The sequence below is a fragment of the Dermacentor andersoni genome, chromosome 1 (assembly GCF_023375885.2).
Source record: "Dermacentor andersoni chromosome 1, qqDerAnde1_hic_scaffold, whole genome shotgun sequence".
Classification (NCBI taxonomy): Eukaryota; Metazoa; Arthropoda; class Arachnida; order Ixodida; family Ixodidae; genus Dermacentor; species Dermacentor andersoni.
The window spans coordinates 258,032,887-258,046,042 of NC_092814.1; the positions used below are offsets into that span (position 1 = coordinate 258,032,887).

General features: G+C 43.3%; 1 protein-coding gene across 2 annotated transcripts in view; it reads right to left on the reverse strand.

The window, feature by feature from the left end:
- Positions 1-5,105: 5,105 nt before the first annotated feature.
- The window catches only part of LOC126547851 (vesicle-associated membrane protein-associated protein B-like), a 37,234-nt gene continuing 29,183 nt past the window's right edge, over positions 5,106-13,156 (reverse strand). For both annotated transcript variants that reach the window (XM_050195879.2, XM_050195878.3), the window contains 2 exons: positions 8,649-8,747; positions 5,106-6,732 (listed from right to left, as the gene is read on the reverse strand). In XM_050195879.2, coding sequence (XP_050051836.1) covers positions 6,523-6,732; positions 8,649-8,747 — 309 coding nt within the window. In that variant the 3' untranslated portion in view covers positions 5,106-6,522. The remainder of the gene's footprint in view (positions 6,733-8,648; positions 8,748-13,156) is intronic.

Sequence of the window (13,156 nt, forward strand, 5' to 3'; positions counted from 1 at the left end):
TACGCTGCAAGCAGCATGCTAGCCGGTCGCGTGGCTTCCGCTTCGCCACCGTCGCGTTTGCGCCGCGCTCGTCGTACTAGTTTTTCACGAACGCTGTTATCAAACGACGCTTGAGAGTGAGAGACATGCTTCAGTCGCCCTCTTTATCCTCGGCGCAAGCGAACAGCGGCGTGCGCAGACGGTGGCAGCGCCGCAATAGCGGAGCGCAGCTGCTTCCCGGCCGTTCACAGCGGGTTCAAGTTTTTTGACCAAGACTGTACGTGTTCCAATACATTTGGACACTAGTTCCCGCCAAAATCAAGTGCTAAAAGCTGCGTCCCCTGCTATAGCTTGTTTCGGTAAAAATATAACTGGTTACTTGTAATAGGTTACAGAATAAAGGAACTGAATTACAGTGAGCATTATCGTGTAAACAAAGTAATTGTTAAATAAGAAAATTACCAAAAGCGTAATCGACCACAAGTAATTTGTTACATACAAGTCTGCGGCAGAGCTTCATCGCTTTTGGAGTCAAATGCACTGCACATCTTGGAGACCTCCTAACCCTCTTCACATGGGCCATGCATGTACAGTGCTCACGGAATGAAACGCGTCAATTTAGGGCTAAGTAATGCGCATACTTTCGCTTCAACCGGCTGCAGTTCGTGTCACATCGACGTAATTCTGGCGCGTACACTTACATCGGAGCCCTCGTCACCTTTGGTGACCAAATTCCTAGCGACATGACATTGTGCTCTCGCGTACTCTGCACATATGTAGGGTTGTACTAAATGCTCCGTGTCCTATTTCAATCCGTGAGCACTGTACATCGATACCATGACAGCATGACCAAAGGCAATGACACAAACGTGCCTTGAGTGTCCATACAAGTGCTATCACAATAAAAACAGTCACCATTCTCTTTACAGGTCTTGGTTTTCATACAGGCACAGGTGTAGTTTCGTCTTCAAAAACGCAAGACTTTGCTCTGGGCTTGTCATAGTACAGCCAGGTTTCATAACCATGAAACAAGCTGCACCATCTTCTCGTCAGTCAGTGCATGAGGCACACAAAGGGAACATACTATTTGAACGTGAAGGTGTTCGTGCAGTGCACAAATACAATGAATTGCTGGTGCAGGACTATTCAAAGTCTCCTTTATTTGGCGTAAGGTCACACAGCTGTCTGCCTCCAGCATCTTACGCACAGGAGCGATATTCTCCTCTACGACATGCAAAACTGGGCACCCTGACCTCAGAATCTTCCACATTGAAATTTCTCCTCTGGAACTCTTAATACAATCTCAATATTGTCGTGCAGTGAGGACAATTACCACCCAGCACAGGAGTCATTATTTCCAGACACTCATCCACATTAAAACCATGTGCAAAGTTGTAGTGCAAGATTGCTGGATATTCTGCTGCACCGTGCTCTCTAAAGGATTGTAGAACTATGCACCTTTCCTATTCCTAAATCACTTATCATTTCACTTTCAACTGTGAGGTATTGTGGGCACTTTGTCCACAGCTCAGCAGAAACTAAATCACAGGACTTGTGCTGGCACTGAAAAGCAATAACATGTCTCGACACGTGTGCAGTTGCAATGACGTGGCCATTGGCTGCATCGTTTTGCACAACTTTCCTAGTGACTTTTGTACTGCACCCTTTGCTGGTATGCTCTACAGTGGTGTCTGGGATCCTGCCTCACGAATACCACAGTGTTGTCTAAACTGATTCTAAACATGCATGCTGGGATAATGTGCAGTTGCAGTCCTATCTGTGCCTTTGTAGGTTATGAAAAGAGCTTATTACCCACTAAAGTCATTAATGATAAGAACTTGCACATTTATGCTTGCAGTCCACACACTACATGCTTAAGCTCTTCCGTCAAGTGCTTGAAGAGGTCATCATAGATCACAATTGGGTGCGTCACTCCGTCACTTGGCAGATCCAGAGGGGGGGGAGGGGCACATTTCTTTGACTGCTTTCACCTTTGGAAATTCTTTTGTTCTGCCATCCTCGTTCAAGGGTTCAGCCCATTTCATATGCTATGAATTATAATTACAGCTGCAGCAGCCATAGAAACCAGTCCTGCACAGCAGCTGCGGTAGAGTTCAGACCTAATGGAAATTTTGCAGCGACACTGTATTTGACCAATGGAAGCACGGCAGCAGGGTGTGACGTGTTGGAATTACGTTCCAATATGTAAAACGAACCTTCTACAATAGTGGTGCAACACCGCTCATCGGATTGTTTCGCATAACAGAATTGCAGCATGTGAAACATGCTTTAGACAGAGAAGTTGGCTGTATTGCCAACCGCACACTTGGCTCTTTGCGTTTCACTTTGAAATCCAGTGTGATAATATGCTCAACCAAGGCACAGCATGTCATGTGCGAAGATGCTGGTCCCAATGGTAATGTGTGGTGACGAGGCAATAGTGGTACAACACAGGAAGGAGTGGCTGCCAACTTAGCCGCGTAACCACTTTGCACATTGCAAAGTGGCCGACAGTTTGTGGTAGTTTTGAACTGCCGGATCAGGCGAGCTACTAGCAACGTCGAGCAGATTTTGCCCTACATGGCATGAAATGCTAAATCTTTACTGAAACAGTTTTAAAAATCTATTTAAAGGACATTTATATACTGTGCTAAAAGATTCCAAAAATGCATGGGTTCCCAGAAAGATTTGTTAAAATCAGTTTTGAGGTTTGTCCATTTTTTAAAGAGCCAGGAGTTTCGAGAGATACTGAACAAGCATGTATTGAAGCATCTTTAATGGCTCCATACACATTTCTAGGCCCTGTGCAACAAAGCACTTGTATTTACTGCACATGCCTCGGGAGGAGACCAATTCTGCTTCTAGTTTGCCAATTTCAAATTGGGCCTTCTGCAGTTTTTTATCTCCTATTATGCTGCACTGCACAAATCTCTCTTCACACCTAACAGCATAATTTCTTTTGCTTGGCTGTGTGGCATTATCCTTGCGTTATTATTATCCATAATGATGACCTAGCCTTAATTCACTAAGTATGACACTTTGGCTTAACGGTTAAAGGGACAGGGGGTTGGAATGAAGTGGGCAAACTATAGTGGTGCTCCCCGTGGTGTCGAGGATGCCCGACTCCAAAGGTAAGTTCGCAATACAGTGCCAGCCTTCACCGATAGAGCCACTTGTTAGCTGGCCGCGTAGCCCTAGCACTTACATTGGAGGGCCTCAAATTTCGGGCAATCTCTAAACAGGTGTACAACTATTGGTGCAGCCCTTATGCTGCATGTAAGGTAACCCAAGTAAATATAAAAAAAAAATTATGGGGTTTTACGTGCCAAAACCACAATCTGATTATGAGGCACGCCGCAGTAGGGGACTCCGGAAATTAGGCCACCTGGGGTTTTTTAATGTGTGCCTAAGTACACGGGTGTTTTCGCATTTCGATGGTGGCGAAATGCATTTCGCCCCCATCGAAATGCGGATGCCGTGGCCGGGATTTGATCCCGTGACCTTGTGCTTAGCAGCCCAACACCATAGCCACCAAGCAACCACGGTAGGTCCCTGTCTATATAGGGGACAACTGTGGTACAATGTCTTCAGAGCTTTTTCATCTCTTTATGTGCCTACCAGTATGTCCGGCACTAGTGCCACACCAGTGAGGGACTTGTGCACTAACACCTCACATGATCTATGCAAGCCATAGAGTCGTAGATGTTAGTACATGGACTTCTCCCATCTTTGTGCTCGTGGCTTTGACATTCTTGCGATTTGTTTATTATGCTTTATCCGCTTTTATTGACCTAAACTTTAAAGCAAAATATTTTTTTTTTAATATAGAAGGCAATAAGACTGAACCCACAATCATTGCCAATTGCAGTGGTTCCATGCGTCCACGGCTTAATGGTTCCAATATCGGGCTTTTGTGCTTGAGCTGCAGTGTTTGAATCCTGCCGTAAGACAATCTTAATACTGTTTAATTATTTATAACACTACTTTTTTTGAAAATGACAAGCTTACAAAGCCACGAAGCTTTTATTTCCATGCTGGCTGAACTGCCCTGCTGGCAGCTTCCATAGACACTGGTGCCACAGTCCCCTCTAGTGATACGAAACTGAGGCAAGCCTGCAGGTTGTGGGTTGTCTTTCGGTGAGTAGCATGAACTATGAGCATCTCCTCCGCTGTTCAAAGCAGCTATTCACTGCATTACCATCATGGGACACTAAGGATGCTACGTCGCTGCAGTTGCTGCTGGAGGCTAAAATCTTGCTTGCAGCAGTGTGTGCCATTTCGTTGCCCGATACACCACAGTGGCGGGAAACTCGTGACACATGTGTATCTCATGTGCAGCTGGTTTCCGCAATCATTGTGCCAATGGGGTCGTTGAGAGGAGCACGTAGTACGCGCACTACCGTCTGGCTGTGTATGTAGACAATCTGTGTTGTAAGGTTCAGGGGCTTCTCAGGGGCCCAAGTTGGTGTCACAGACGGCTAGTGGTTCAGCAGTCGGGACGGTGGAGGTCCTCGAAGACAAAGATTGTATTTCTGGGCTCGTATTGATCCGTTCAAGGAAACAAAGCCAAACTGCAATTCACGTGCCAACGAGCATGGTGCGGAAGGTGGCGTCCGTGTAAATGTGAGCACGTCCAAAACGGGCAAAGCTGTCCACATGTTATGCCCGTTGCCTGAGAATTAAATGTGTGGTGAAGGACAAATTTTATACCTCTGCCACATCACTTTGAAAGTACTTTACAATAAATGGCATCTTTGATTGCATTTTTCAGAGTGCAGTGGGAGTGGGAAAAATTCATGTGAAAGAGCACTGTAGCTATATTCAAAGGATCAGCATGCTCTAAGAGTGATAATTGTGCCCCATTATACACATTTCAAGTGGCTTAGTTTTGTTATATTAAGCGCAGTTGCTGTTTTAAGCCACCTGTGTTCAGAGTGGCTGTGGGGATTCAACCGTCTCGCTGGAGATCCACAAAATGCTGAAATGCAAATCAAACACTAAGAAAAAGTGAAATTACAAACAGCTCTTCAAACTATTTCAGTGTTTTAACATTCCACAGCAGGCACAAATTACCTCTCTGACCCACATGTCAATGCTGTTACATTGTGGAGAAAGACGAAGCAAAATTTCAAGTTCAACCACTTTTATTCAGCTTTGCTTAAATTCACACGTCTTTCCCTAAGGTTGGGCAATGTGGCTTGCAATAGAAGGACACAAACAAGTCTAAGTAGGGTAAAATGCTGCCCAGCAAAGCCCCAAACTTCAGAAACTATGCTCTCTTCAATGTGCCTCAGCATTAATGACTTTCTAAATGTGCAAAAAAAGGACCCGCTAAGGCCAAACATCACTGTCTAATGCAGTGCTATGCAATTTGAAGGCAAACGACTTATCCCATATCAAGATTTTATCATGGAACTAGGCTTCCATGACCAACGAGCCATCATGCACTCTGAAAAAAGCCAGTGTGCAGCCTCACTAATGTTCCCCCAACAATGCAGGAACAAAGCAGGCCATGTTACATAGCACCAAAGCACAGTCACCCAGGACTACAACTTTGGTAAGGCTTGCACTACACATTTTGTCCTTGAATAGGTTGTGCTTGTTGCAGATGATGAACTAGTGAAACAATACAAACAAAACCTAAGCAACAAAAAAGTAGCCTCAAAAGTGCATTAGTGGCCAAAATTTATTTCACATTTTTTCTTGAAAACTGTCTGCTTCTAGTGCAATAAAGAAACAGCGTCGCGAAGAGGGAGGGTTTGCAGAAGTTAGCCCCTAGACACACGCGGTGTGGCCACCCTTTGACAATGTTCTCCCTTCTCTACTGTCCTTTCTCAGAATCCAGGAAAAGCGTGGGAGAAGAGAGACAAAATAAAGAAGAAGGAGAAAAAACCCCACACCTCCACTCCTCCCATCTACATCTGCTCAGGCAAAAAAGGGTACTGGTTGCTCTTTTCCATGGTGCAAACAGTGTTGTCAGATCACTCAGTCTCAAAATGGAGCAGTGATAACCTTCTGGGCACCCTCCAGCCTCTGGGAATGAAGATCGTGCCCAGAGTGCTGCACAGACATACTCACATGCACACAAACACACAGGCACACATACACACAAGCGCTCATAAAATACAAGGCAGAGCTATTTGGAGACTACCATAAAGTTAACATCACAAGTTAAATGTGCAAAACAGACCATTAATATTAGAATTTAATGTGTGATACCACTGTTCTGGCCCTGAAGAAGCAATCCAACTTTTAAGGCCTTACACAAGAGCTTGGGCAAACTGAGAAAACCTTTTAGCCTGTGCACAAACAACATTCACAGATTTAAAAAGAAAAAGAAAAAACTGGACGACAAGCTGCATGGAGGGGTGCCCACAAGGAACACAACTGTTGGCAGGCGCCAGTCTGCACATTCAACTGAACATCTGTGTTAAGAAATGCCGCCAGCAGAAGAGATGGGCAGAGGAAAGGATAGTTGTAGAGAGTGAGGGCAGGGAGAGTGCCACACAGGGATAGGCCTCATCTTGTGGCAGAAGGGGGCGATCAAAAGAACCACTTCCCAACCAGCACTCCAATGACCACCATGAAAGAGGCAAAGAGCGTCAACATCAGTGGAGAAATGCCCGAAGAATGAGCCATTGACATCTCCTTGGTACGGTGCGTCATCTGCGACGTGGTCTCCGGAGCTGCATGGGAGGTCACAGTCTCCGATGTGGCAGCAGTTTGGAGCATCCGCTGCCTCAGGCCATCCTCCTACAACATCAACCATTCATCCTGTTGATCTCTAGGCCTCAAGAAAATCTTCCATAAACGCTATAAGCAGCAGAAGAGAGATTACTGCCACAAATTTCAAGACCTTCATCCCATGGCAATGCAATAGTACTAGTAGCTGCAAAAAGCAAATGTACTCAAGCTTCAGAAGAACTTCAGTTTGGCCTAGTTGGTGTTTACTGCATATCATATTGACTGTAAAAAAAGACAGGGACAGCGGACGAAAACAAAAACAACACAGGCAGTAACTTTCAACTGGTCTATTCACAGCAACTCGTAGGCATATACAGGCAAATAGAAGATGCGCAGAAAACAGCAAACAAGAACACTCATCAGCCTAGCGGGGCAACGAATTATTAAAAAAATCTATTTCCAATTGAAACAACCTAATGGAAGTGTCACATCACAGTCCTGGCTGTTTTTTTTATGCGATATGCCTCCATCAGTTCGCGTGCAGTCTGCTCTTGGCTTCTCCCCAGAATCTTTATCACCTTAAAAAGTGGTGCACCGGGGCAGGCATTGCAGTGCCCCCCCACCCTTCCCAGGCAAGTGTGCCAATTCATCTTTTGTTAACTTTTGTTCATGTTCCCTGGCTCGATCATTCGGGCACCATCTTGTCTGCCCTATGTAGGACTTGCCACACGCCAGGGGGATTTCGTACACAACTCCTACATTGCATTTTGCATACGGCTTGGTATGGTTCTTGCCACAGCCTTGCCTTCCTTTAGGATCACGGGAGGTGTGAGGGCAGAGCCGTGCCAGCTTAAAAGGGGCTGAAAAGACAAAGGGGACTCCAAACCTGCCTGCCACCTTCCTTAGGTTGTGAGTGACCCTGTGAATATACGGTGCCACTTCAGGTCTTACGGCCATAGTAGTCGTCCTCATCCTTGCTTTGCTCCTAGATCCTTTTACCTTCTGCAGGAGGGTTTCCACCACTGGCGTTACCATAGAGTCAGGGAACCCTGCCATTTTAAGACTGGAAATCTGAGTGTCAAAGACAAGCTGCATCTTGTGCACACACGACTTACGGAGAGCCGATTCTAAGCAGAGCATCGCTACTCCTCGTTTAACAATCTTTGACTGGGAGGAGTCATATGGTACCAAAGCCTTCTGTGCCCGAGGGAAGTACTGCCAGCATGCGTGGCCTTTAGCGAAGGAAATGCATAGGTCTAAAAAACGCAGGGAATTGTCGAGTGGAAGTTCGCAAGTAAAAGAAAGCACTTTACAGAGTTGTTTAAAAATGGCTAAAATGCTGTCATAAGAAGTTAAACTTCCTTGCCCGTTAAAAACAATGAAAAAATCCATATTATCTAAAAACATTTAAAATGTTTAACCCCCCCCCCATGCCTGATCAAGCGCTTTGCCTATGGTAGCTAAAAAAATGTTACCCAAAAGCGGCGCAATGCACGAGCCGATGCAGATTCCAGTTAACGAAAGACGAATTGGCGCACTTACCTGCGCACTGCAATGCCTGCACCTGTGCACCACTTTTTAAGGAGATAAAGGTTCTGGGGAGAAGCCAGGACCAGACTGCACACAGAACTGCTGGAGGCATATCACATAAAAAACAGACCAAGACGGTGTTAGTGACACTTCCATTAGGTTGTTTCAATTGGAGATAGATTTCTTTTTACAATAGGTTGCCCCACTAGGTTGATGAGTGTTCTTGTGTGCTGCGTTCTGTGCATGTTCTATTTGCCTATATATGCCCACGGGTTGCCGTGAATAAACCAGTTGAAAGTTACCACCCATGTTGTTTTTGTGTTCTCTTCCGCTGTCCCCATCTTTATTTGCGGTCAATATGATGTGCAGTACTGAAGCTTGCATCTGTTATATATCAACAGTTCTGCAAAGCTTGCCAAAATAAACACACGAGCATGTACGTCACAGACATCTACCTTTAGAGCAGCATTTTCCTGGCGTAGATTGGCTACTTCCTCACGCAGTCGCCGACACTCCTCAGTTGCTTTTTTCAGGTCTGCTTCCAAATTGCTAGCCTGGAAGAGTGTTACTCGTCAGACATTGCTACTTGTGTTGATAAGCACATTTACTGCAATTTGTAGACAAGAACACAGAAGACAGTTAATTTCTGTCCATAGTGCACATAAAAAACAAGAAAATAACTTGACTATTTTTTACCAACAGAACTGCTCACCGCTACAATGTGTCATTGCATATATGATGTCCACAACAAATACTTGCCCTGCATGTACTAATGGCTAACAAAGTCTAGACAGACTGTTCAGACGAGTAAATAAAAAGAATTGATGGGGTATAACATCCCAAAGCAAGCCAAGAGCTATGCGAAATGCTGTAGTGGAGAGCTACAGATTAATTTTGATCTTCTGGAGTTTCTTAACATGCAGCCATTGATAATACACAAGTGCTCCTGTATTCTGCTTTCATCAAATACGGCTGATATGGCTACAAACTGAATGCGCTATCTCAAGCTCAGCAGCAATATGCCACTGAGTCACTATGGCAGGCAGTACAAAATTAACATAGCTATGTTCAAGCAAGCCAAAACTGTAATTACTATAGTCCCTAATGTTTAAATCAATGAAGAATTATTCCTTCACTCCACCTAATATATGCCGCTGAAACTCTGCACTGACAAATTTCAAACACTATCATCTCGCATTTCTTATGAATAAAATGTCTCTATGATGCATAAGCTGCATTAGACATGTTCAGAAGTAATAGAACATTATATATTGGGCAGTTCTTTTAACCGTTAACAGAATTTTTAAAAATCACCTGTAGAAGATAGCACAATTCTACTTCTTGAGCTGGATTACTCTTGAAGGGAGACATTAGTTAGATGAGAAATCAAAATGAATAATTAACAAAGCTTTTCCAATTATCTTCTACACAATTACTTATGGCAGATATTGCAATTTACTAATTGTAGCCGGTGATTTCAAAGTAATGTCGCCTTGGAACCAATTCTGAGAACAGTTTTGAGATATGGCTTCCTAAAATTTGTGACAAAAACCATCAGTGTTCTCATAAGCGCCAAGTGGGTGTGCGAGTAATGTTTTAGCTTCAATGCATAAAAAGGGAGTTTTTTTCTATGGGAAAGTGAAACAACAGCGCAATATTACAAGTTGCAGCACTTTTTGAAAACTGGTGCTAGTTTTGAAACTTGTTCCACGTGGATGTGCCTTGTGAAATCATTGGCTTCGATTCATACATTTCAACATGTGCACTAATGTAATCAGTTAAAAAGTTTATAAGTGAAATTGTTAATTATTCAATTGGGCATTTTGATTTGCAGTCAAAGTCATATCTGCCTCTTCGAATAATTTGGCTCAATGAGTAGCGAGTAGATTTGTGCTATATGCCACAGGCAATATAAAGAAATTCTGTTAACATAAAAAGGAGAAAAAAAAATTATAATAAAGAATGCCAATTTGCCAAATCACAGCACCTAAACCACAGCCATTCTCACCAAATTGCTTTCGCAAGTTCAAACTACTACAACTTAACCAAAGTACCATGTCATTAGAATTTTCAGAAATAGCCATACCCGCAAACTATCCTGAATTTTTCATAAGTTTACCAATTTGGGCCTGTTTCACAATTTTACGAATGTTGCGTCAAGTTTTACGAAACATTTTGACTAGCAAAAATGTACCACACGTCGATCTCCACACACTCGTACCTTCTGTTGCAATTCTTTTGATGGTGAAAGGATGGAAGAGGAATACTTGCTTCGAGCAACTTTATAGAAACAAGTTCTTGAAGCAGGCAACTTTGGCAACAGCTAAAGTCGCTCAAAAAGTCACTGCAATCTATAACAAGTTTGTTGCTTGTCAGTAGTTGCTGTTCAAAGTTTGCTGCTGCTCAATGTGCAGTGTCTAAAGCTAAATCTCGTTACTCATGTGAGTGTCTACTATGGATCCCTGAAAATATATGTGCTTAAAGCAAGATTTAAAAAGAAAAAAAAAGGGGGGGGGGGGAAATTGTATGCTATCTTTCCTCTTTCTCTCACCCCCACTCCCTCCCCACGGTATTTTACGAATTGTGTAATGTTTACAGGCTGGTATGCATGAATAGGGGAGCCAAACATAAGGGACACTATTGGCCAGGTTTAGAAAAGAATGAAAAATGCATACGAATGAGTTTGGGTTTTTGGGTACGCTAAGCCATTTGGGGATGCTACTTCTATAATTCCCTATTATCTCAAAACATTGATTATGCTGTAGACATGGTCAAGCTATCATTCAACCCAATGTTGCTTTTTTTTATCCTTGCTCTACAATTTAGACCACATACTGCCTATTCCAACTAACAAATGCACAACTGCCAAGAAATAAATAATGGAGGGCTTTACATGAACAGCGCCTACTGGGTGTTCTTAGGTAATGTTCATGCTAGTCATATGTGTTTTTTTTCCACTGTGCACAAATAATGATTTAATATAGTTCAATTAGCTAATTTCAGTTACACTTCATTAATCAATAAAGTGTCAATGAAAAAGTTGGAGTGTGTTGATAAATGACTGATACGAACTTTATATGTTTTTTCTTCCACTAAAAAAGCCTGCGATATTTTTGAAATACCATACGACAACACGTCCATTCATCAGTGATTGCATTGGTCTTGAACATAAAGATCATCTAGTAAACTATGCATCATATGAAAGCCAGTGCGTTACATTAGACAGCAATTGAAGATGCGTGCCAAAAGCTGCTCATGCACCGGGGAAACAGCACAGCTGTTTGTTCCCAGTGCATAAGCTAGGCCCACCATTTGAGGTTACATTTAAGACTGCTACGATGATGCATGGATTTTATTGGCACAAGGGCACGATATGGCCGAAGAGCACTAAGCAAAAGATAATAAATTAAGTGTTGATAGTAGCAGACAAATGTCAGGCTTGTGAATCAGAATGTGAATGGTACATGTAACTTGGCAGTAGAGAGGCCTAAAAGTTGGTCGCTTTAAAGTGTAATATGCACAGGTATTAAAATAATAGCAATGACTAGTGGTGTATGCTATGAACATAAAAGTTCTGTTACCAAGGGATGATTTACTAAATGCGTGAGTAAAGGTACATTTAGACTACATACGTAATATGCAGATATTTCCCAAGAAATACAAGCACAAACACTAAAAGCGACATTAAATTGTTCAGACTACAATCGTATGAAGCGTCAGGAGTGCAACTGTCGTCACACACGTAAGCGTATTTGTTGGAAGGTCCGCTTTTACGTTTCCTGCAGGCAACAGTTATGACGTGGCACACAAGCGCCACAGTTGCGGTTTCAAGTTTGCTGTGACAACTTTTGGCATCCCCAGTTAGAGTGATAGCCATGACTGCACATGCTATGTGCGTTGTTCGAGCTGCAATGGCACCCGTATTTCTTTGGTGCCTTAGAGTTTTTTTGGTAGTTTTGCCACTCTTGAAATCCACTGAAACGCGACTGGCCAGCTCATGTTTCGATTGGACAGTCTTAAGAAGCTCAATGTATCCAACTTGCAAAGTGCACCACCGGCATTGTTAACGATCTTAATGCTAGTAACGCGCAATACAGGCTTTACAACAGATGCATTGTTAACGATCTTAATGCTAGTAACGCGCAATACAGGCTTTACAACAGATGCGCACTTTGCTAATGTTAGGACTGCAGTCTGAACATAACTCAACAGTAGCACTCGTACATCAACAGTGAGCTCTTGAATGCAAGGGCTGGGAGGCATGTTCTTTACAAAAATGGTATCCCAGAAGCAGCCTCTGGTGAGATGATGTGCTACATATACCTTGACCTGATAACGTGCAATATGCCAACATCTCGTAAAAACATTAAATCTAACTTGTTGTCAAACAGTGGTTCAAAGCCGAAAGACAATGTGGGGTGTGGATGGCAATGTGTTGTCTATATGCCGAGGAAAAGTACTTTTTTCGTTGAGCTTCTATTTCTCGACACTCTAGCAAGATGTGATGAAGAAATTGCGGCCACTGACCAAGTCAAGGTGAAAAAACAGACGTTTCGGGACCCGTACGGGTTCCTTGATCCCGAAACGTCTGTGTGTTTTTTCACCTCGACTTGGTCAGTAACCGCAATTTCTTCATCATCATGTTACCTGACCAGACGAACATTCGTCGAACTCTTGACTAACAAGATGTGAAGGACCGTAAGCATCACGCCACATTTATCGAAGACAGGAGTATCATCATTTGTTAACAGGAAGGAGCGAGTGGCCATAAGCATGACCTATCCTAAGGCGTCAGAAAATAACCTGCCTGTCGTACATTTGTTATTGGTGGCTAGTTTCCTAAGTTTAGCTTAATAACATGCAGTTAAGTGTTTCAGTGTCCTACGTATGTTGCCAATGGCCCCTCAGTTTCTTGCGCAGGAAGGGCTCTAAATCTATCACAGGTACACCTACAGAAGAATAA